This window comes from Balaenoptera physalus (genome assembly GCF_965194825.1).
Source record: "Balaenoptera physalus genome assembly, chromosome: 4".
Lineage (NCBI taxonomy): Eukaryota > Metazoa > Chordata > Mammalia > Artiodactyla > Balaenopteridae > Balaenoptera > Balaenoptera physalus.
The window spans coordinates 76,589,938-76,616,042 of NC_138891.1; the positions used below are offsets into that span (position 1 = coordinate 76,589,938).

Sequence of the window (26,105 nt, forward strand, 5' to 3'; positions counted from 1 at the left end):
AGCAGTTCGTCTCCCTCTGTCTTGCTGCTCTCTGAGCATCGCCTCCTGTTCTCCCTTTTCCTTCTATCTCCTTCCAAAGGCACAGGAAGGAGCTGCCTGTGTCTCATCAGAGTCCCTTGGGGAGTTTAAAAAAACACTGATGCTCAAGCCCCACCCCTAGAAACTCTGATTTAGTTAGCCTGGACTGGAGCTTGGGCATGGGTAGTTTTAAAAGCTCCTAACGTGCAACCAGTGACACAATCCTCTGCCAATCTAGATCCCTGCAACTCAAAATGCAGCCCTCAAACCAGCAACATTGGCACCACCTGGGAGCTTGTTAGAAATGCAGGATCTCAGGCCCCACCTAGACCTCCTGGGTCAGAATCTGCATTTAATGAGATCCCCAGGAGACTCTGTGCATTAAACCCTGACAAGCCCTGTGTTAGAGCCCTTTCCCCTTTGAATTTGGCTCAAAGTTCACCACTTCCAGGAAGTCTCCCGTGATTATTCACTAATTATTCATTAAGTATCTGCCACTGAACAAGCCTGGACTCTCATCTCTGTAGCACCTACCATCTCGGTCTGCACTAAGTACTGCATCTGCTCTTTATAAAACACTGCTTCATAAATATTCTTCCGAGTTGGAAGCCCCCACCTCTGTCTCCTGCTCTTCTTGTTTAGGAGGCAAAGACAAGCTTGCTAAGTTTGGGGTGAAGGAGGTGCAGGGAGATGGGAAAAGCTGGGCAGCTACGCTGAAGCAAAAGTTTCAAGACTTGGAAAGATTGTTTCCAGTCGCTTCAGCTAATAAATTTATAGGCCTGTTGTCACCGCTTCTGTATAAACAAACCAAAAATACACAAAGCATTTATTTCCCTACAGGACTCCTAGCATTGGGAAGGGGTTCTGGGGGAGCATGAGAGTTAACTGTTTTTACACCAAGTCAAATTTCTCGTGTTATTTACACAGAGAACTGCCTCTCAGGTGGTCAGGTTGCTGTGTTCAAATCACAACCTGTTGGGGCCACCACCCCACACAAAGGCGCTCCCGGCCCCTGGGGACAAACGTCTGGAACGAGAAGTTGCTGCTAGATTAAGAGCAGCTCTGCCTTTCCAACACACACGTACACAGGGTTCGTCCTCTTGCAGATGGGGGCCAGAGTTCCGAGAAAGGAGAACAGCTCGGATTTGGCTGGAACAGAGGTTCCTAAATCATCGATTTAATGTGTTGTCATTAAAAATTCTCAGCGGACACATATGGCCTCTAGAAAAATCAAGTTAAAAAACATGTTTTCTCTGAGTATAAAAGTAATACAAAATTGTCAAAAGAAAGTAGAAAAACATAATCCAGCCACCTCAAATAAAGCACTGTTAACCATTTTCATGTATCTCTCAGTCTTCCTCTCCATATACTATACTCTTAAAAACCAATTTCAGATTATATTGCCCATACTGTTTTATAACATCTTTTTTTTCCCTAAGTTTTAAAAAAATTTATTTATTTTATTTATTTATTTTTGGCTGTGTCGGGTCTTCATTGCTGCGCATGGGCTTTCTCTAGTTGAGGCGAGCGGGGGCTACTCTTCGTTGAGGTGCGCAGCCTTCTCACTGCGGTGGCTTCTCTTGTTGCGGAGCACAGGCTCTAGGCGCACGGGCTTCAGTAATTGTGGCACGTGGGTTCAGTAGTTGTGGCGCACGGGCTTAGTTGCTCCGCGGCATGTGGGATCTTCCCGGACCAGGGTTCGAACCTGTGTCCCCCGCATTGGCGGGTGGATTCTTAACCACTGCGCCACCAGGGAAGCCCTATAACTTGTCTTTTGAAAAACAATATATCATGTGCATTTTTCAATGACACTATTGTTCTAAATATGATTTTTAATGGCTTCATAGTATTTGTGTATTAATGTTGCCAAAATTAATGGATATTTAGGATATGAACTATACATATGTGCATGTATAGATATGCATACATGTAAATATTTGTGTATACATATGTGTATATTATTGCAAAAAACACTGTGATGAATATCCTTGTAGACATTTTTTGTTTATAGTTATCATTAGTTCTTCACCTTTCTGTTTTAATTTTTATATTAAAAATATTTTCCTAGAAGGAGAATTGAGAGATCAGTGGATATAAACTCTTTTTAAGGCGTTTGACCCAAATTACAAAGTTGCCCCCCAGAAACAATTGCTCTGATTTACACTCACCAGTAGTAACAGGACTGCCTAATGACTCTGTGCCCTTGGGACAATCTCATGAGCCTCTTATTCCTTCTGAGACTCTCACTGGCAAGGCCACAGCGGCCAAGGAATCCTGAATTACCAGCCCCTGACATGTTGGGGATGGTAGGAAGGTGGAGAAGTACAGGTGAGAAATGGGTGGGTGGCAGAAGGGGAAGGAAAACGGGAGCTAAGAGAGAGGTCGGCCTCACCTCGAAGATGAATTTGGAGCTGCCAAAGTTGGTCTTCTGTTTCTGCCAGAAGTTGTCGGGTTTGATGATGAGGGCCACATGGATCTCGGCTGGAAAGGCTTCCTGCAGCGTCTTGAGGAGCGGCTTGATGAGGTCCCACTTGGAGCCCCGCATGTCGATGATGACGGTGAAGCCACGTTTGCACACGTCCTCACTGTGGGGAGGTCAGAGGTCAGGCACGGTCACTCAGGGCCGCTGAGACTTTGGAGTACACAGTCAAAAAGCATCTGGAAACCTGCATTCCTCTTTATCTGGACCAACCTTCCAACTTCACGCCAGGTCTCCTGGCTGCCATCCAGTCCAACTCAAAATGTACTGCCTCAGAAAACCTTTCGAGATTAACCCCATCTGACCAAGGGCATCTGCCTTCTCCCAGCACTTAGCAAGTCACTCAGCTTTCCCTGTAGTCAGTTGCACTTGTTGGGACGTTTACAGTTTCGGTATTCACTATTATGTTTGATTTTCTTTTAATTCTTGTCTCTCTCTCTTGCTCCTGGGATGAATCATATGTTCTCCATTTGAATACAAGCTCTCTAGAGTCAGGGATGCTGCTCCCTTAGATCTGTGATGGACAGTCCTTGGCATGAACGCTGTCATTCCCCGGGCCCACGTCAATGGCAGCCACTGCTATGCTTTACCACTGAACCCAACCTGGGCCAAAGAATCTTTTTCAATAAAGGGGTCTAGGCCGATTCTACCGATTGATTAGAGATGGTACACAAGGTATTGATAACATCACTGTATTTAAGATGTATTACTTGTAGTTCAAATTGTATGTCAACTTTGAAAAACTCAGATTGCCGAGCCATGCTGATTACTCTCAGATGGCCAAGGGTGGGACTGCTTAGAACGGTGGATGTGGTCCCGTTGTCTCGTGCACTTCCATTATAAGAGTCAGGGTATAAAAAGGCACATTTCAGGAAGTTAAGACAGGGGAAACTACTCTTGAAATCAAGGCCAAATGAAGTGACAGTGACCAACTTGAAAACCAGAAACTGATTGGGCTAAGTGAATCAAGATGTTGCTACGTAACTTATTAAGTAGCAAAGTTTATTTAAACACTTGGACTTTATAACTCCTAAGAATTGAAAGAAAAAAAAAAAACAAAGATCAAAACAGTTATAACATCTCAATTTGGAAGAAAGTCTATGTTTTGGTAGTTAGAGGGCTTTCCTTCTATCCTTCATTTATTTAACCTGAGTATTTATTTTCTAACTCAAAATAGACTTTGGTTAATTCACATGTTTATATAAATACTGGTGTAGCATTTCCTTAGGTTGTTTGGCTTAATTTCCTATTACCCAGACTGCAGTAGCTTAAAGCCCTGTGCATGTTGCATGCCCCATAGCTGTGCACCACCGCCTACCAATCGCTTATAGCTACTGGAGGCAAGGCCACAATGGGAGGATTTAGGCTACAAAAGGAAACAAAACCCTGTTTCAGGCTTCATTCTCAAATCTCAGCCAGTGATGAAAATGTCACAGACTTTTGAAGAGACCACAGCTCCTGTGACTGTGTGAATGTCTCAAGCATAAGGCAGCTTACTGGGCCTCCCAGTTACACAGGAAACTCCCCAGGTGAGGAGAGACACTCTTTCCATTTCTTCTTGTTGACACAAAGGATTAGACTCAGCAAGGGGGAAAGCTGAGCCTTTTGTTTCTCCACAAATCCTATATCCCAAAGGAAGGGAGTTACCTCTTCTCCTTCTCTGACACTTATTGAGTCAGTAAGTGGCCAGTGTCTTCCATAAATAATTCTCTCTACCTTATTGTCTAAAAGCAACGTGCATTTTGCTTAAATTACAGAATTTCTTTCCCATTATGAGAAAATACCCGGTAATTATATTAAAGTTAGAATATTCAAAAATCTGTATAAGAGATACTAATGGTAGGGATTTATAATACTCGGGCCTATTTCCTTCCAGTCTTTTTTGTACATGCAATTTGCATACCATATAGTGTTCTACCTTTCATTATAACACAGAATTGTTTCTCATGTCTAACATTTCTTTGAAACAGTTACATTTAATGACACATAGTCCATCTAATACCTACACCACAGCTTTTTAAATCATCCTCATTATTGCTTTACAGAAGGGCACATCAGCTTATATATCTACCAGCAATGCTGAGAGTACCCCCCGCCGCCCCTTTACTGTATCCTCATCAGCACTAGTCACTGAATTTTTTAAATCTTTGCCAATTTTCCAAGAAGAATATGGCATTACATTTAAATTTGCGTTTCTTTGATTACTGGCTATAGCTTATTGGCCTATAAGAATTTCTTCTGTGACTTACCTGATCATTTCTTTTATCTATTTTTCTATTACGATTTAATGGCTTTTCTCATTGAGCTTAGTTTCGTTTAGCCTGACTCACATTTGTTGCATACCCACTTATGCCAGGCACTGCACGGTGACTGGGGGCCTTCCCCTCCCTTAGAGATGACCGACTTCCTTGTTTACCTGCTCCTCAGGCTCCATCGCTGTTACCAGAATTGTGCTGACATGACAGAACCCTGTCCCTAACAACAAAGAGTCACTGTTGCTACCAAGAGCTGGAGCTTGACTATCCCAGCATCTAAATGTGGTCATCAGGAATAGCTTACACTCTATTAACGAATGAATTCTGACAACTAAAAGAGAAATAAGGTACTAATACTCTCTAGGAAGTTCGCACTAGCTCAGGAGATGGGGAAAGAGGCCCAGGGGCTGAATGCTGAGAGATAACCTAATTGGCATCTTTCTGTGAAAACAGCTAATCTACCAAGGTGCTTTCTGTGTTTGGTTTGAAACAAGGAACATAGCTGGAGGAGGGAAAAGAACTTTTTTATCACATACTTATTGCGCCAGAGATGGTGGTTGGGCACTTGAAATACATTATTTCATTTTATCCTCATGATGGATAAACTTGGCATGGTTATCCCCATGTAAGAGACGATGACACTGAGGCATGGAATTTGCCTAAGGTCACATGCCTGGTAAGTACCTAGCACAGAGTCAAAACCAGGACCACTGACTCCAAAAGCCCAAGCTCAGGTCACTATATAATGTGACCCACCATGTTGCCACTACGTGTGGTGTTTTTGTGACTGGGTGTGGGGTGAAGGGTCATGATGAGAGGACGAGATTAGGGAGCTCATAGGAGATGGGGGAAATTAGGGCAAGGAATCCAAGTGGATGACCTCCACTCTGCAGTCTGCACAATCACAAAATCATAGAAGCAAAAGAGCATGGCATATTCAGAAAGTTCAAGTAATTCACTTTGGTTCAGGCACAGGGGCGAGAGGCAGAGAGTGATGAGGAACTGCTTTCTGAATGCTTCAGAGAGCCCTATTCTGGGCTCCGACCCTCCTCTTGCGCACCCTCCCCCCAGGGAACGAGGATACTTGACAGAAAGAGACCATGCTGCCCCCATCCTTTTCTAGACCAAGTTCCTTGTACCTGAAACCCTAAAATTCTCAGCTCAAAGGCCTTTACCTACTTCCTTGGCCCACGTGTGCCTCTCTCCCAAGTCCAATTCCTCAAGGGTAAGGAACACCACCAGTATGAGCACCTCGGCCTGAGGGGCAGCAAAGAGCTGCTATTTGCAAGGATGTGGCTAAAACATGGATGTGTGAGCTGGGTGTCTGCGTGCACGCATGAGGACCCCCGCAGTGCGAGACAGAGCTGGGCTGTGAGAAGGTAGGCAGAGCACGAGCCGAAGGCAGAGCTCCCTGTACTGCCAAGTTCTAGCATGGAACTCAGGAGTCCAACAAATCTGAATCTGAAGCTGGCCTCCTAGGTCGCTGTGAAGATATGTTTGTCAAGGTGGTAGGGTAGAACACATTTTATCTAACAGTTCGTTAGCTTGTTGTATTAATTTTCAATACTTAGACATAGGGTATGTGGGTTTCCATTTGTACTCTTGCCCTGTCCGGGCATTGCAACGGTAGAAGCAGGGCTTCCAGAGAAGAGGCAGGAGTGGAAGCAGGCCTCAAGTCAGGATGCTTCTTGTACGATGGCAGAAGCGGTGCATTTATCCTAAGGGCAATCAGGAACCACTGAAGGGTGTCATTCAGGGATGGAACATGAGCAGGTGATTTGGGGAGATTACCCTGCAGCTGTGCAGAGGGAGAGTAAACCAGGGTCAAGCAGACTGAGCAGGAGAACAGAAGCAGAGAAACCTCCTCCTTCGGACTAAAATGCCTCTTAAGTGAAGTCTTCCTTGGGCCACCCGATTTATAGCTGCAGCTGTCACCTAGCACTCCCTACCTCCCTTCCCTGATTTATTGGTCTCCTTAGCACTCATTACCATCTGGGTCATGTATTTTACTTATTCATTTATTGTTCATTTTCCCTCACTGGAAAGCAACCTCGATGAGGGCAGGGCTGTTTGTACTGATTTCGCTACCCAGTGCCCACAGTGCCTGGGCCAGGCTAAGACTCAATACACTGAGGAAGGAGGAGTGGTAGTTAAGGGTATGGAATCTAGAGCCAACCCTCCTCGGTCTGAATCCCGGCTCCATCATTTACCCATCAAGAAACCTTAGGCAAGTTACTTTTAACCTCTGTGCTGTAAAATGTGAATAATAGTAACTACATTACAGGGTTACTTTAGAGGTTAAGTTTGTTAATACACATAAAGCACTTACAATGGTGCCGGGCACGGAACTGTACTACGTGAGTCTTAGCTGCTGGAGGAGACATAGTTGGTGTCCCCCCCAGGGCCCCTTTATTGACCACTGTGCCCAGCTCCCCACTCCATAAGTGTTGCAGCAATCAGCTTATGCCTGAGACCATGTCAGGAGACTTACCTTTGGCTGATGGGTGCACTTTTCCAAAAGATGCCTGGGCAGTTATACCCCCGCCCCAGGGGGGCCCGTGCTTCTCTTATACAGGGGTGCCTTTCCCTCAAGGCGGGGTAACTCTGAAGTGTGACTTATGCTCCAGTGCCTTCTCACTCCCCCAGTCAGTCTCCAGCTAGACTTCATCTGAGACCACACCCTTGCTCAGTCCTGCCCCTTCCTACTCTGCTCCTCCAACTTCCTTACGAGTCTTTCCTAAAGATCATGCCCTTAATAAATCATCTGTACCTGAATCCCTGTCTCAAGAAACACAGCCACAGTCATACATACATAAATTTCATACATATATGAAATTCTGAAGGCAATTTGAAATATAGTCTGGAGATTAAAAGAGGAATCTGGGTTGTAAATTTTGACTTGGGAGTCATACTGTGCCTGGCATATAGTAGGTGTTCAATAACATTTTCTGAATGAATAAATCCATGAACTGTGGCAGTAGATATGCACAGAAGTGGGTGAGATCACCCAATGAAGACAAGTAAGATGAAAAGAACCTTCTTCTGAGTCCAGAATAGAACTGATGGGCATATCACTTTTAAGAGATGGGAGAAGACAGGAGATGAGCCTGAGGAACAAATGCAGAGAAGTTAGATAAAACCGGGAGAGGAGTGGAAAAGAGATCAGGGAGGAGAGGATTTCAGGGAGGAACTACAGCGTCAAATGATGCAGAGAGGTAGGTCATTAGCTGAGATGAGAACTATTGCACTTAGCAGCTAAGAGGCCTTGGTCCGGTTGGTCAGGGCAGTGTCAGTGGGTGCTGGGGCAGGAACTGGTGGAGCAGGGAGGCAGTCTTCCTGGTTGGTCTCTGAGATGATGGGAGGAAGTGTCAAGATCATCAGAGGTGGCATTTGGTGCACACCCTCCCCTGGCCCTGTCTCCCTGACTCCAGAAACAACCAGGGTCCACACCCTGCTCTTTGGCTACCCCCAGACCCCCTCTTCCCCAAGCCTCCATGCCCCCAGACCTCCCTTCCTCTCACTCAGTGTGCTCACACGGGGAGCAGTTGCAGCAAACCAATTTACACTGGAACATAACTAACAGGCAGCCTTCCTTTTCCCTTTGGGTTATTTACCTTTCCAGTGATATTTCTTAACCCAAATTAAGTTTTCAGGGGCAGAATGTGCATTGTGTATGGTGAGGATGGGAGCACAGAAAGGTGAGGATTGGAGCAGCAGGCCTTCGAATCCACCTAAGGAGGGGAAAGGAGGGTGAGCGACCCTCTCCATCTCCCACGCCCCCTGATCTAGAGAGAGGAAGTCACTGCACCTTCCCCCGTGCCCCACTAGTTTCCCAACTGGGGCTTGAGACCTGGGCCCCCTTGGCCAGCTTCTCACCCTTTGTGATAAATCACGGTCCCTTCCAACTGTGAACTGTATCATGGACTCTCAGGGGCTCCCGGGCCCAGGACATAATGTATACTGAGTGACTGGAGGATTGACCAGATAGTTCTTGTACTCAGTTCTATACCATTTACTCTTTTGTTCATTACATGTCACTGGGGCTGTTTTCACTCAGCAAGCCCGTGTTACCTCAAAACAGCATTGGTGCCACTTTATGCCGATGCTTCTCAAACTTTACTGACTTCATCATCACCTAGGACCCTTGTTTAAAATGATGATTTCAGCAACCCCTTTCAGATATTCTGATGAAAATCAGTCTGGGATGAGGCCCAGGAGTCTCCCTAGGTGATCCAAGGACAACACCTAGACTCTCATAGGTGTGGTTTGTGAGAGTTTAATGATACACACTTTGTCTACATCAGATGAGGACCGGCATTAATAAACAGGAGGTAGCACACAACTGTGCAGTCAGAACAATGCTTGCAAGGTGGGCCAACAGCTTTGTTATACAGAAGTCTGTCAAAAATGTTAGTGGGTTTCTCTCTCCATAGCCTCATGCTGTCTTGAAGGGAGTCATTTATTGCAAGCCCAGGCTTGTGGGACTTCTGGCCTTGCAGTGCATTTCTCTGGTTCTTTTTGCAAAGACCGAGCTCCTCCTCTGTGAGCCTCGAGAGACTTTCCCTGAAGGGCCAGGTGGCTGCCCTCCCCAACATAGCTATCTGTGCTCAACCAGATGCCTGCTGGAGACCTGCCTTCCCGAGCTTCCCTCTCTACTTCTAAATCGCCATGAAATTACTATGGACTTCCCGCTTCTTATCATACACCTGACCTGGCAGCCTCATTTAAACTTCTGGGCAAGTTCTAGGTGCCTCTCTGGGTCCCTGTGGGTCCTGCCCACATCTGATGCCCCAGAGTCATCTCCTGACCCACTGGGCTGAGAACTCTGTGGGGACGGTCCCAGGTCTGGAGGGCCTCCATGGTGGACAATGAGGAACCAATGAATAGGCATGTCATCCCTGACCCTTTGCACTCCTAGCGGCGCCCCCCCATGCTAGCAGAGATCACAATTTAGCAGCCCACCATTAAACCCAGTCCCCCAAAGTGGTTTTATTAGATACAGTTGTTACTGTGGTTTATAACACTTTCAAGTGCCTTTGGAGGAAGCCTTCAAGTGCCTTCGTTCACATACTCACATGACCTGTCTGCTTGTTGGCCTGTGGATTTGCCTCCTCTGTCTTAGCCACTGTTATTTCCCAGTCCTGTTTCACACATTAGAAGACTCAATGGCCTTAGCTCAGGGAGCAAGGATTAAGGTACCAGTGTCTCGAGCTAAAGGTTGCTCTGGGACCTGGACAGCAGGGCAGAGTACCTGTTGGTGACAACCCCAGGCCAGGGCTTCACCCTGGGTTACAGGTCTGGCCTCAGGGACCCAAGTACCACTTCCCTGCTCCCTCAGCCCCTCCCCAGGTTCCCGGCTCAGTGAAGCTCAGATCATCTCTCTGGGATCCATCCAGGCCACATCAGTGAACCACACTGGATACTTCCCATTATCATCTGGCTAAGGGGTCAGATTCAAATGCCACCTTCTCCCTGGGGTCCTCCCTGATCTTCCCCTTGCCAAAACAAACAGCATATTATCCACGCCTCTATTAACATCGTTATTAGTCCTGATGTTGTGTTATGGCCTCTCATCCCTCTATGCCTGTGGGCTTGCCCACCTCAACCCCATCTTTGCCTAGACGACTTCGACTCACAAAGCTCAACTCACATGCCTCTTCCTCCAAGGAGTCTCTCACTGATAGACCCCTGCCCCATCCCACTCCATCCCCACTGGGATAAGGGCTCCTCCCATGCACTGCCATAACCTTGTGCTTACTCTGCATGGCAGCTATCATGTGTGGGGGAACTACAGCCAGGCTCTGGCTGATCAATTTCTGTATCCCTTACAGGGATTTATATGCCTTCATGATGAGAGCCTGGTTATGAAGGGGCTTCATAAATAATATGGTGTCATATAATAATATGACATAAATAATATGGTGTCCTATAAATATATTATCCATAAATTCATTAATTTATTCATCTAACAAATATTTATTGAGCCCTTACTTTGTGGCTGGCCCAGTGCTAGGCACTAGCGGGAGAGATGGACACAAGACATTAGCTAGATAAAAAGAATAAATGCAAACTGTGATAAGTCTTAACAACTTATCAGGTGGTCAGGCCACTATGAGGAGATGACATTTAAACAAAGACCAAAACTATGAGAAGGACCTAGTTAAGGGAACACTGTAGAAAGAATAACACAGGCAGAGGGAACAGCCTATGCAAAGGTCCTAAGGTGGAAAAGAGCCTGTATGGGGGCTGATTCTCCATTACAGTACGGAAGTGGGGCAGTGAAGTCATAAGCGAGCAGGAGACCAGCAGCCAGACCTGGCTCTAAATCTTGAGGAGCTCAAAACCTTAAGCTGGAGAGAAATATAAAACGAGAGCCAAACTTGGAGTGGCCATTTTTTTAAGTTAAAATTGGACATAAACATATATTAATGATAAAGCTAATCTTATTGAACATGAGAATCTATGCCTGCTAAGCGTTTTATATGCATTATCTTATTTATTCCTCACATGAAACTCACAAGTAGCTGCTCTTATTATCCCACCCTACAGTTAAGGAAACTGAGCCCAAGAGCGGTTGAATAACTTGCTAAAGTCACCAGAAAAAGGTAAAATCATATTTGAATCTAGTCTGATTCCAGTATCTGTCATGCTACCTTGCCTCAGAGAGAAACAGAATGCTTGAGCCTGAAGAAACTTTAAAGCTTACTCCTGCTAATCCTTCATTTCAGAGCAAATTCCAGAGGAAGGAATTTGCTCAGAGTCACACAGTTGGGTGGATGTTTTGGGCCATTTGTGTCAGACATTCAGTTGTCAATCTGCCCATTTCAGGTCTTCTATTAAGCCACAAGAACTCTGGAACTGAGACATCAAATAATCTGGTTTGGAGGCTCAGGGTATACTGTTTTGAGTGCTAAAGCTCCTTCCCCAGGAATGAGGAAATCCTGTTCACTCCAGCAGCACAGAGATGGCCTGACCCCATTTACCCCAAATCCTGTGATGCCATCTGAGATTTACCCCATACCTATGAATGTCTGGCAGATTCTCACTTGAAACAGCTGTTGAAATAAATGTAACATCGATCCATCCTGGTGGCAGGTGTGGGAGCAGCGATCGGCAATGAGCACCACGCCGGCAGACCAGGGCAGGGGGCAACAAGGGTTTCTGCTTAGTGTGTGCTGCTGGGGGCTGCTCAGTTGGTACTAGTTGCGGGGTACAGGGTGTCAGAATCCTAGTGTTGGGGGCCCGGGAAGGCCCAGCACTTGGGCAGCGATGGAGCAGAAGTAGCTTTCAAATCAGACCTATTCGCTAAGTAGTCCAGGGAAGGAGATAAACTGAACACTGGGGTAGAGGGCTGGACTTGTCGCTGAGGAGTGAGCGAGGGACAGCAAGGACGAGACAGATGGAGGACTTCCTGCTGCACGAGGGCAGCAGGGCCCTGCCACACACAGCTCCGGCCCCCCAGGAGCAAAGAGGCCCAGCAATGCAGGATGACCTGGGGGGATGATGAAGAAGTCTTACCACGGTGTGCGGACAGTTTACCACAAGCAAACAGAAACCAGAAAATGGCAGAAGGAAGAGTAGCCCCAAGAAGTCGCCCACTTCGCACTTTCCCTAGAACTGCGCTGTACCCATGTCTCCCTGAAAACATTTTATGAGCTGAATTCTCCATTCAGAATTTGAGGAACAAAAAATGTCCTTGGAGTTCTGAGGAGAAAACGATGCCCTGACCCATTTGTGCCCGAGTTCTCATGCCATTCTCAGGCCATGGGGAGTCCATGGCTGTAGGGTCCAGATTTTGTTTCAATACTTTGTCCATCACACTGATCTGTGTTAACCTGTTTTCTGCTCCTTCGTGCTATTCTTTTTTTTTTAACATCTTTATTGGAGTATAATTGCTTTACAATGGTATGTTAGTTTCTGCTGTATAACAAAGTGAATCAGCTATACATATACATATATCCCCATATCCCCTCCCTCTTGCGTCTCCCTCCTACCCTCCCTATCCCACCCCTCTAGGTGGTCACAAAGCACCGAGTTGATCTCCCTGTGCCATGCGGCTGCTTCCCACTAGCTATCTATTTTACATTGGGAGTGTATATATGTTCGTGCCGCTCTCTTACTTCGTCCCAGTTTACCCTTCCCCCTCCCCGTTTCCTCAAGTCCATTCTCTATGTCTTCGTCTTAGCAGCTCTCTGCTGATTGCCCCAAACTGTACCACACCCACTTTCTTAAACAACCAGAAATCAGCAGGAGGTAAAGTAAAGTGTTAAGCCACATTAGCACCTGCTTTAAGCTTTCTACTGGTATAATCAGAAGCAGTAAAAACAAGCTGGAGGAGGCAGTGCCTTATAGAGAAACATTCTCGAGGGAATGTTGTGTGGTGAGTGAGTGAGAGTTCAGTCACGCAGACAGTCCTCAAACTCATCCTGCACAACGTGGAGGCTCCTGTTTGGCTGGATGTGGAACAGAGAAGCGGGGGGTTCAGAGGGGTGGGAGGGCTCCCGTGCCTGTCCTGTACCTCTTGGCAGGCTCACACATGACTGTCCACCATCAGCTGGCTTTCGGTCATGAGGCCATTCAGCTACCATCAAAGCCTCTTCAGGAGCCATGTTAATCCATCCAGAGGCTTTCGTATGTTTCATTTCTTGTTTTTTGTTTTGTTTTGTTTTACTGGAAGACACTCTCTGTCTACTTTTCCAGGTCATGATTATTCCAAACAATTTGTGTCTTTTCTACTCATTTAACAACACATCTTTTGCCTCTGTACCTCTGACCTGTGATACCGGGGCTGGGGGGCAAAGGTCAAAGCTGATCCTTTATCCTAGATTGAAGCCTCAATCCCTTCTCTGTAAAGTGGGGAGACTCTGACTAATTGGTCTGGGGTTCGGGCTCAGCATTGTTTAAAACTTCCCTGGTGATGTGAACATAAAGCCATGGTTAGGTGCCACTACAGTAAAGGTTCTGGAGATTTCCTTGCCCATTTCCAGGTCTAGGATCTCCCCCTTGCCTGTTCCCCACCCTCGACTTTACCAGAAGCAAACCCAACTCTTGCCCAGTCAGCATGCCAGGGAGACCGCACAATGGAGTCCAAGTTAGGAAGGTTTACATTTCCCACCGCTTTAAAGTCTGCTGCCTAATTCCACCCAAATGAAGCTGTTTAAACAAACAAATTAAAAAACTCTGATTGCAATTGTGCCAGGGGCAAGGATGTGGCTGATTCTCTTCTGTATCACTGGACAGAGTGTGGTAAAGACTCAGGCCTCAAGATTATTCCTGAATCCCAAGTGTGGCCATAAAGCGACAGGTCCGTGGCCTAAAAAACACAGCAGGACTTCTGCACCCAATACTGACTTGGGCTCAATGCCATCCTTAAACAAAACACTTTCTAAAAATCAAGAACCAAAAAAGCTCTGAAGGAACAAAGATTTGCCATCTTGCAGATAGTCAAAGGAGCATGCCACAGCCTGAAGGGAGCTCCCAAAGAGAGTTCCAGAAATGGGCCTGCTGATGCAGCACCAAGGTAAAAGGATGCAGCCTTCCAAAGGAAGGTTTCCATCAGGGCCAGCCTGGTCAGCTGCATATAAACCCTGGCGTGTGTTAATCCACCATGTTGTTACCTTACAGTCTCACAGATTCTGAAATACAACTCCCGTTCACCAAAGGAAGAGACCTGCTTTCTAAGCCAGACTGGCCTGGGGCAGGGCACTTGGAAGGAGCTACTCTCAGCTAGGAGAGAAGGAGCTTGGAAACTCGGGAGAAGGACCAGAACCATTGCTCCTAGAAGTCTGGGGTTGGCTGGCCAGAGAGGGCAGGTGGCAGAGGGTTCAGGGGGCTGAGATGGAAACTGACATAACCATTTCCCAACCTCAGCCTCCTGTCCTATTTCCCACCCTCCTTCACAGAGCTGTCCATCCCTTCCTTCTAGGGCATTCAGAACATGAAACAGAAATGAAATGGAAACCAAAGCAGCGAGGGAAAGAAAGAATGAACGGAAACCAAAAACCACAACCTCTCCACGCAGCCTTTCCCCTGCCCTCCCCACACCAACCCCAGGGCCATGCTCCTCTGGCCTTCACCATCTGCCCCTTCTTTACCATAGTCAGGCCAGGTGAAAAACCAGTCATCTTTTTAACTGTAAAAAAATGTCATTATAATCACTGCTCATACATCTGTGAGTAGTAGACCAAAGACTGAATCCACATTCCAAAGACTGTAACCTGTCTAACCACAGTGTCTCAGTTACCCCAGCTATAGAACACAGGGAGTTTTTCCAAAGCCAGGGGGCAGAGAAGAGAGAAGAGAGCTGACCCAGGAGAGGCTGCCACAGTGTGCCGTGTACCAGGGACACCTTGCTCGCTGCAATCCCTGTTGCCATCACCACTCTTTGTCCTCCTCTCGCTGCATCCCCACCTCTCGTCACCCTCTCACAGGGATTCCCCCTTCTCAGCTGGGCTCCGGTTTCCTAGCAGGGCAGGTGGAATCCTCATTAATAAACCGCACACTTCCTCCAGGAAACAATCTTTGGTCAAAACTGCCTGCGCACACCGCCTCTCCTCCTCCTCCCTAAGTAACAGTCACGTTCTTGAGAGCCTGCTGCTATTTGCCTACACACACAGACACATGCCCTAATAAACCACCAACGCAGACACCGTCAGCTGCCCTCACAGGCACCCTCGGGGCCAGGCCCGCTGGGCTTTGCCAATACAGGAGCTCCGCTTTGCGCAGAGCAGGTGATCTCACTCAGGAGCCAGCCTTCCTGCCTTCTGACACCAGTGAGGGTCCCTGTGATTTCCATGGTGGAAAACCCTGTGAAGGCTCAGGCATGGATGCAAACCTGAGAGCAGCAAGGGAGGTCGAGGAGAGCCAACGGAGAAACCCAAGGGAGGGGGACATGTTTGGAATTTAAACGAAACGTGAAGGGCTCCAACGGGCCTTTGCCCACACCCACAGCTAGCTCAGAGGCCCTGAGAGCTTGTGGGTGAGTGGACAATCCCTCCACGTAAGACCCCAGGGAGGCCCTGACCCCACTGCATGCTGTTCTGGGGACCACCTGCTGGCCCACGGGTCCTGTCCATGTTAGGGGGAAGAGTGGGGTTACAGCAACCGGCCCCAGCAACAGCACTGGCCAGCTGGGTGGCCCTGGGCATCTCAACACACTCTCTGGACAGCATTCCACCCTTTTAAAGTGAAGGGGTTGGCTTCACTGGCCTCTACAATCCCTTCCTGCCTCAAGCTCCAGGATTCTAATCCATCTACTTCTTTTAAAATTCAGTTCAGATTATACATCCAATAAACTATCTCTGATGACATCCACTTAACTGCTATGCTTCTTGAACAACTGCCTGGAAAACGTTTAGTTCGTTTTCTCCAGTGGGTCCTAGAACCTCCACTAGACTGCAAGCTTTCCCAAGGGCAAGAACTGGGACCCCTCATTAGTCTGCAAGTTCAGCCTGACAAAACCAGAGGATTATTTGACCATTATCTCTAAGTTGATGTGTATGTAACAACTAAACAATTGTCCCATCTATGCACAGAATTAAATCTGGACCGATTTGCAGGCTCCCTAACGGAGCACTCCATCCCGCTCTGCGCTAGGTCAAGGGGAGGAGTGGTTCTTGCCTTCCTCCGGGTCCAAAACAGGGAATTTCTCTTCAGCAAATAAGTTCTGAAGCCTGAGTTTCCTGCAAAGGAAAACAGCCTCCAGTCTGGAGATGAGAAGACAGTCTCTTCCGGGACAGGGAATCAGGGTGGAGAGTGTCACAGCACGAGGTTCAGACCTTGCCTTGGGTACCAGGCCAAGATGAGTTCCTGCGCAAAACCTGGCACACAAATTGCTAGCAATGGAAACAGATGAAATTCCAGCTCAGGGCTGCACGGAACAGTCGGAGACAAGAGGGAGAAAAATGTCTTGGTTTTAGGGTTTTTGAATAGTTCTCAAAACCAAGGCTGGTCCTTGCTTGACCTAGAATAAGGCAGGGGGCGGGGGGAGAGGAGGGAGGCTCTGAGAGAAAGGGAAAGAGGGAGTAGGACCATCAGGATGCACACTTGGATGATGTCAGTAAATGACTCAGAAAAACATTTGTCCTAGCTGAGTCACGGTGGCTCTGACCAAGTGCTCCTGTCTGGGTTCCGGAAGAAACAGGACTGGCTGTCACACTTGCTCAGTTTAGAAACAGGAATACTTCTCCTCGGTGAGACAATTATTACATACTCAAGTATTAAACGTTATTTAACATTTACTACAGTTGTCTAGGAAAGATTATATTAAACCCATTTTGTAGTTGAGGAAAAATAATTGTCACTTAGTGGTTACTTAAGTTTAAATGTTTCAATAAAAATTCGAAAAGTAAAGCCTAGAAAATCTAAGGTCTAGTGAGGAGAGAGCAGAATGTTACCATTTGGAGCCTCTGACAAAACCCATCTGTATCTTCCAGGCAGCTGAGCTAATGTACTCCACCACTTGGTGGCAGCATACCTAAATTGCCAGAAGTATACGTACATGATAAAGGCAGTCTCAACAAAACTAAAGCATCATAACATGAAGTGTCAGCATCCAATATATGCCAAAAAACATACACAACCCCAAACACCAGTGAGGGGCACATGATAGAACCTAACCAATGACAGGTGAAGAGAAATACAAAACATGCTGAAAATAATTACCTAATGGGGGAGGGAGAAACAACCCCACATCTGGAACCCACCAAATGAAAAACATACCCTCTTCCCCAGTGCCAGGCTATCTCTCCAGTATCCATATTCAGGGAACTCCCTCATTTCCAATATTCCAGCCAAATGAATCTGAACTAAATTTAAATCATCCTGATTCTCCAGCAAGAATTCCTGAAAGACCTGAATATACTGGGACTTATATCACCAGCAATGCTGAAGTTTACCTAATCTAAGTGGAACCAAAAACATCAGCTTCCTAATCAGCCTGTTGTTGGTGAGCCATAGACTTCAGAAGCCTAAACAAGAAAGTAAATGACCCCACCTAAGCTTTAGAGGCTCGTTCAACATTGCTGCCCAGAGACAAACTCCAAGGAGACCCAACTTTCTCAGTGGAAGGCAGATAAGGACCTCAGTTCAGATAAGAGCAGAGGAGATTAACAACTACTTTGTGCCAAGCCAGGAACGAATTACACAACCAGCCAAGGAGCTGAAATACACCCAGAAGCAAAACTAAAGATTCACCAAGGGCAAAAAACAATTAAATCTTTATAGATTTATCACATCTGTACTTTAATGTATGGTTCCCTTTAACATCTCTATTAGTTTAGGCAAGTGAAAGGAATCCTACCCTGGAAGACCCCAAAGGGCAGTGGCCAATTCCTCTACTCTTTCAAATCCAGGGTCAGGTTTAGGCGCATAACATATGGCCCTAAATTAGGGTTCTTGATGATGGTAATGACAATGTTTGCACAGTGGGTTCTGGGCAGTAAGGAGCATATAAACTTAAATTTGAAGAAATATAAAGACCTGGAACTCTATGGCAAGACATACTGGAAGTATAAATTGGGAAATTTGGAAAGAAATGTGGCGATGTGTATCACTACCCTTAAAAAAATCCATGATTGCCACAAATCTATCCCAAATAAGCCATTTAAAATGTAGACAAAGGGGCTTCCCTGGTGGCGCAGTGGTTGAGAATCTGCCTGCCAATGCAGGGGACACAGGTTCGAGCCCTGGTCTGGGAAGATCCCACATGCCGCGGAGCAACTAGGCCCATGAGCCACAATTTACTGAGCCTGCACGTCTGGAGCCTGTGCTCCGCAACAAGAGAGGCCACGACAGTGAGAGGCCCGCGCACAGTGAGAGGCCCGTGCACCGCGATGAAGAGTGGCCCCCACTTGCCGCAACTAGAGAAAGCCCTCACACAGAAACGAAGACCCAACACAGCCATAAATAAATAAATAAACCCAAAAGTTAAAAAAACTAGCACGGCACATATTTCTAAAAAAAATGTAGACAAAGGTTCACAAAAAAAGAAGTTTACTGAGAGTTATTTACAGCACTGAAGTTTTGGAAATGACTTAGATGTCTAATGATAGGGTTAATTAGAATATGGTGTATCCCAAGATATACTATTATGCATAAAAAGTTTTTAATGTTATGAAAATATTCTTAGGGTATAATATTAAGTGGAATAAAATAAGAAGCAAAATTAAATAACCAATATGATTCAATTCTGCTTTTAAAAATCTCCAAAGGAAAAATATAGGAAGGAAAAATGTCAATATATTAATTATTCCTATTTCTAGAGGTTAGAGTTACAAGTGGCTTTTTAAAATTCTTTCTATTTTCTGCATTTATTTTCTATAATAAAGAAATATTTTTCTACTTTGAAAAAGAGGCCAAGACTTTATCACACTATTAGGCATATATAGTCATTCATTCAGTATTTATTACAAGCCTGCTAGGCGATACTGATCTTATTACTATTACTACTATTCTACTAGCTCTTATCCTAACCTTAACCATCACCCTAACCTTGACTTTGACAAAGCTGTGCTAGAGACAATAAAGGACAAGTGACAAAACAAGGTCCCCACTGCCAAGCAAGGAAAGGGAAAGAAACCACTGTTTGCCACCAGCCCGTGCTGTGTGCCGAGTCCTAGGCTAGGTACCTTACCTGTGTTCTCTAGTAATCCTCACTACCGTTGTGTCTGGTGATATCTCTATGCCTATTTTACAGGCGAGGCAATTTGTCAGCTGCATGCACATTTCTCCTCCTACAGGGGAGGGTTCAGGGGTTCATTCTTCCTGGACTGGAATCCCCTGAATAATTTCCAGGATCAATATTTGTCCTCAAGGCCACTCTTTCTTCCTCTATTAGTCCACAGTTCCACTCCCACCAAGTCAGTGGCAATGTCCAAAGTCCCTTCTAAGGGTCACATTGAAGATGCATATGAAGAAAAAACAACACACCCTCTCCATCAGGAATCCTTTTGTCCAGTGCTGGGTCCTTGATTTATCATCTAAAGGCGTTTACTGGAAGCATTTCTGGAATAATGAGTGCTGCTTCTCATAGTTACTTCATGACCACATGGTTTCCGCCTCTGATTGTCCAGGTTATTGTTCTCCAGGGAATCACAAATGCTTGCCTCTGCAAGTGAAGCATCACAGCTGGCTCTCCCCACTCTATACATACATACATACACACACACACATGCACGCACGCACACACACACAGTTGCTTTTCACAGGATTTCCATGAGTCCCTCTGGCTGGCCCCTCTGCCTCAGAACTGCACCAGCATAGACACAGACCCGCCAAGTCCAGCAGTGGCATGGTCAAGGAAGTGAACTAACTTCAGAATGCCTATCAGCTGACTGCTGAGTAATGCCAGAATTGTGCTTCTGACGCCAGAGCAAGGCAAGATCGAACTAGGCAGGTGGCTGAGTGAAAGAAACATCTAAGACCCGAGGAAACAGAACAGGATGAGCCCCCTAGAATACAAAAGAGACCACCCCCACCATTCCAGGCTTTATGTTCAGCATCCCTACTACAGACAGCCTTTTTACTTATCTCTTTAAATAGTTTCCATGGTCTTAAGTGCTTTTTTTCCCCCCACTACATCCCTTAGTGTAATTAATTACTGAAAAATAGTTGACTATCATCCACAGATGAGCATTAATGAGTAGCATTTGTGTGTCTAAAACTGAACACAAAGACCTGGGGGAGGAAGTCTGAGGCACCCCCCACCACCTCCATTATCCTGCACATCCACAGTCACCACTGCTGTCTTGGCCAGCAGAAACCCAGGTTTCAGGCAACTGCCACCTGCATTTCCCACCTGCAGCAAGTTCACACTTAAAATCCAAAGAGAACCTTGGAGGAAGCAGGCTTGATGGACAGGATGCCACTGCCCACCAAGATTACATCATCTGCCCCTCATCTCCTTACTACCCTCTTCTACTGTCCTGCTCCAATCCAATCCTATCCTTCAGGGTCTACCTTCCTTCTCCCTCCAAATCTGTCCCCTGCACGCCATCAACCACTGCCTCCTTCACTCTGGCCTCCTCATCTATTCAGTGGATAAAAGCGCAGGCTCTGGTGCTCCAAATTACAATTACACTGGCTGTGTGTCCACTGGCAAGTTATCTAACCTCTTTGAGACTCAGTTTGCTCATATGCAAAATGGGAATAAATAATACCCATCTCAAAATGCTGTGAAAACTAAGTTAATGTATACAGAATACTCACAACAGTGCAATCATGTAGGTTTGAAGATAATAATAATGGCTAGCATTTATGTATTACTTAATAGATCAGTTCCAGAGGTTGGAAGCATTAAGTGCTTTTTTTTCAACTCAAAATTATGTTTGAAGATTTATCCATGTTGTTGCATAGCACAGTAGTCACAGAAAACTATACATGGTATAATACCATTTTTATAAAGCTCAAAATCATGCAAACTAAACAATATATCATTTATGCAAACATGTGGTAAGCTATACCAAAAGAAGCCAGACAAGGATAAACACAAAACTGAGGATAATAGTTACTTCTGGGAGAAGTAGGTGAGATTAGGGTAGGGAAGAGCCACAGGTAGCTTCAAGAGCAGAGGTGAGGTTCTGCTTCTGATTTTAGGGGTGGGCTCTCAGGTGTTCCATTTATTATTATGCTTTATAACTGACACATACATTCCATCTCTTCCTTCATACGTAGCAAATATTGCCATATATGTATTTATACTTATAGTTATTATTATTATTAGGTTCCTTTAGGAGACAGACTATAAAGTACTGAATGTCCGGGTGCTAGGCACCTTAGACATCCGTCATTGCTGCTGCTACCAGCGCCAAATGTTCATCCTCATCGCCTCCTGTTCTGTCCACATTCCCCTCCTCCAAGATGCTCTTAGGGGAAGGGGCCTGGGGCAAAGCAGGCTGGGTTTCTGGCTACCCCAGTTCCAGGGAAGGTGGGGCCCTGCCCCTAGGATGCTGCAGAGAGTAAGGAGGGGGGCCGGTGGTGACCGTCGGGTGTAGGGGCCACCTTCTCCCCCTGTTCTGTCAGGGAGGAGGTAGCCATTATTTGTCCCAGCCTGGGCCCCCTGCTCTGGTTTCCTATTTGCAGTTATTTGAATAAAAAAATATCCTTTTCTGGAAAAAAAAAAAGGAATGAATGAAACATTGAACAAAAAACAACACAACTGTCCAGAGGTAGTTTGTGAACAGAGGAAAGATGGAACCAGAACCTTGGGGGGTGGGGAGGAGCAGAAAGATGGGAGTGGGCAAGGCTAGCTCCTTGTTATTAGTGCCCCGAGTGAGGGAAGGAAGGGGAAACCGAGGTCTAGAGTGGAAGCAGACAGGGACAGGGAGTGGCTCTAGCCCGCCTTAAGTGGCTGCCACCGGGAGCCCAGGCCTCCTGGGCCTCACCTGGATAAAGGTGACTCTCCGTTTTCATCACTGCACTGGATTCCAGGGTGAGGGCAAGGTAGGCTGGAGCCTGCTTAGAGGGGGGAGGGGGCTTAAAGCCCTCCTGCCTGCCTTCCTGTGCCCCCAAGGGGGCGGCCCAACCTACTGCAGGGACTAGGCAAGGTGGGAAGGAAGCAAAGGGGGTGTGAGCCACACCTGGTGAGACACAGCTTGGTCGGGGGCATCTGGGGCCAATCACCCCTCTCCAGTGGCCACACCTGCTGCCGCTAGTACATGCCTGGGTGCTAGGCATGAGAGATTGCTACGTAGTTTCCTCACAACACCCTTGTGAGACGGTCGTTCTTTTCCCAAATTAAAAATTAGAATACTGGACTCAGAAAAGTTGAGTCATATGCCCAAGGTCTCACCCTATGTCAAGCATCTTCCTTTTGCCCCTCTGAATCCATTCTCCATCTTCTCCCCTCTACCCGATGCCCTGGGAGGCTGACCCACATGGACTGGCTCAATGAGCCCCCTGTCACCTGGCTTTGGTTGCATTCAATCAATGACAAACAATGACAGGAGGTCAGAGAATGGGAGGGGTGAAGCAAGGGTATCAACTTCCCTTGCCCCACATCGTGGAATCACCGTGAGTTGGTGGCAACTCTCTACTGAAGGTCACAGCTCTTGTCAAGCAGCCCTCTCATACAGCTACCTCTCCAGGTTCTATGCACCTCTCCTCACCTTGCCCCTTCAGGCCTAGAAGTCGTAATGTCTTCCCTCCCTGCTATTGCCAGCTCTAGGATAACTTGGAAATCCAAACCTTGCTGCTTTCCCTGTTGCCTACCCGCATCATTGTCAAGTGTGCCTTTGTTAAACTCTTCTCAGATAACCCGGGTGGAGTGGTCATATGTTCCCTGACTCAGAAGTGGTAGAGCTGGGATCTGAACCCCAGTGCCTTCTGTCTATGCGAAGATGCCTCTCTTCGCTTTGCTGTGAGGGTCTGTATGGCTCCAAGGAAGGTGATCACTGACAATGGTTGTTACTATTGTGATGTTATGTTCCTTAGCAGCAGAGTAGAATACTATTTGCTCTTCAGGGCTTGGACTATGTACACCTAACAACAGGAACACTTTACTGATATTGCTAAGAAATTTGTGTAGAATGTGGGAAGTGTAATAAAAATTATAAACCCTTTATATATAAGCAACAAAAGAAATTAAAAAGGGATCTGGAAAGGGATAAACTTTAGGTAAATGTCCTCATTGGCTCTATTTTCTGAACCTTCCATCACTACTCCCTGCATCCTCCTTTAATTGATGATCTCAGAGCAAAGGGCAGGATGCCAATGACACAACTCAACAGGCCCTTACAACAGACGGATTCAGTGATGACAGTTTCCATAGCTTGGTTTCTCTCATGCTGAATATAATGGGAGGAAATCCTTGCAGTTTTTACCTACTCATCTTTTAACTGTCTTCCTGGCTCTCTCTGCTTATTTCTATTTTCTGGTGATGCTGCACAAAGATAGTGCTGGCTATAAGCCCAATTTATCTCTTGCTGAAATCAGCAGAACAAGAGCAAATGTTATCAAATAATAAGCTGTGAATATTGACACCTTGGTTTGATTGGCATTGCAGAATATCCCATCTTAATTTCTTGTCATCTTTCCCCACCAGTATGACACCTGCATTCCTTGCTGGAACACTCAGCCAGCATCTCAGCAGCACTGCTAAGAACAGAGTTAAGTGGCTGATACATCAAGGGGCTAACAATCGGTACCCTCGGGAGCTGCAGAAAGATGATCATGACAAAGCAGGATAACAATGATGAAGAAGAGAAGGAATTCAATGCAATAAAACCACCTGGGATTTCTTTACTAGATACTTAGAAATTTCTATTCCAAGCATATGGTCAACTCTCAAGTATCACAGTGGGTAGATTATCCATACTGTGAGTTATGCTGGGGTAACTGTTTATTCTCAGCCTAGATTTTCTATCTGTCTCTCAATTTCTAGGGACATTCATCAACTGATTGTTTCTGAGTATTTCCTTCCCACTCCTTTCACGTACAAGTAACTGCAAGCAGATAGTAGAGCAGAAGGACAAAAAAGCTAGATAAGTGTAGGACGGATGGCAGAAAAGATAACACGGGAGTTCACCCAGATACCTATCCATGCCCTGGCTCATGGTAGGCACTCAATAAATATTTGTTAAACTGAGTGAATGGAGTTGTCAGAAAGTTGAATTAGAAGACTCTTCAGGCCTCTCTTCCTACCCTAATATCCCATGATTCCTCAGAAGGAGAAAACAGAAAGCTTGGAGAAGCCCAAGGAGATAGATGCTCATACTCAGCAGGAGCAAGAAAGGAAAGTTGGAAAGGACTCATCCCAGGCTGAGATGGATCCCAAAAGCGTAACTGGTACTGTCACAAACACATCACTCCAGGATGATGCTTAGCCCCGGGTGATACCTCAAAATTCCCACCCAGAGTACAAGGGGACAGGAAAGCAGTTCTCTTAGGATTTAAGATGTAGACAAGATCTGAAGTGAAATTCTAGGCCTTAAATTATTTAGGGAACCTGAGAAAGAGAGTGTATGTTGGTGGGGTGGTAATACTGTTTTGAGGTTCTAGATTTTATGATGTATTTTTTCCCAATATCATAGAAACAAAGAATTCAGGGCAGGAAAGCTTCTTAGAAATGATCTAATCCAGCCTCCAATCCACTGGAGGAATCCTTCCTACAGCATCGCTAACAGAAGGTCATCTAGTAGCCAGCGACAGGAAGCTCACTTTCTCCAGAGGCAGCAGCGTTACTGCTGGACAGCTCCTGGGCAGATTCCTTCTCCACTTCAGAGTCCTGATCTCTCTAACTTCTACCCTTTGATTCGACAGAGACCATGCCCGTTCCCTCCTCTTTGGGGCAGCTCTCCTGATACCTGAAGTCAGGAATCACTTTTCTTCCATTTTCACTCCTGCAAGAAAACATCCTTCAGTCCTTCAACTGAAGAGACACAGTTTGTGGCTCCCTCGGTGTGCTGCTCTCCTGACAACACGCTAACTCAGTGGTGCCCAACCTTTTTGGCACCAGGGACCAGTTTCATGGAAGACAATTTTTCCATGGAAGGGGGTGGGGGATGGTTTTGGGATGATTCAAGCACATTACATTCATTGTGCACTTTATTTCTATTATTATTACACTGTAATATATAATGAAACAATTATACAACTCACCATAATCCTAACAGGAGGTGGCACTCAGGCGGTAACGCGAGCAATGGGGAGTGGCTGTAAATACAGATGGAGCTTCGCTCGCTCACCCGCTACTCACCTCCTGCTGTGTGGCCCGGTTCCTAACAGGCCACAGACCAGTGGTGGTTGGGGACCCCTGCTCTAACTGGTCCACGTAGCTCCTAAAAGGGGGTTGGCAGAGTTCAATGTTGCAGAATTGAATGCAGGAGTACAGACATGACCTGGCCTTCACACAGGATAGTGGGACTATTTCTTCCCATTCATTTCACACAACCATCCTTCCTCCCAGCCCCTCTTGGGTTTTGCTGCCCTTCACTCACCAGAAACCTCTGCCTTTTTAATTGCTTCCCATCTGTTTTGTCCCATCTTTGCTTAACAAGTCAGAGTTAAGAAAATGGTCTTCCAATTCTTTCACCTGCTATTCTAAAGAAAAGATGAGTGTGCATTAGCTGCAGGGATGTGATACACCTACCAGAAAGAAAAACATAGCCTTCAGGATCCCAAATTTCTTCTGTCTCTAAAAGAACTAAGAGTCTGTCGTGGGTCCCCAAGAAAACTTTTCCTATATATCGCTTCAGAAAACGCCTAGTTTTATTCCTGTTAGTAGTACACTCGGGAAAGATGCTTTTAAAAATGCTTAGCCGCTAGATGGCTAAATTGCTAGATTACCCTCATCAATCATGGGTTATTTAATCCATCTCCTTGCCTCCAAGACAGAGGGGAATACTTCTTCTGTATAA

General features: G+C 46.1%; 1 protein-coding gene across 8 annotated transcripts in view; it reads right to left on the reverse strand.

Moving 5' to 3' along the window:
- Positions 1-26,105, reverse strand: part of KALRN (kalirin RhoGEF kinase) — a gene marked incomplete at its 3' end in the record, with an annotated part of 654,541 nt that overhangs the window by 431,046 nt on the left and 197,390 nt on the right. For all 8 annotated transcript variants that reach the window (XM_082458482.1, XM_082458476.1, XM_082458483.1 and 5 more), the window contains one exon: positions 2,411-2,603. In XM_082458482.1, the coding sequence (XP_082314608.1) occupies positions 2,411-2,603 (193 nt within the window). The remainder of the gene's footprint in view (positions 1-2,410; positions 2,604-26,105) is intronic.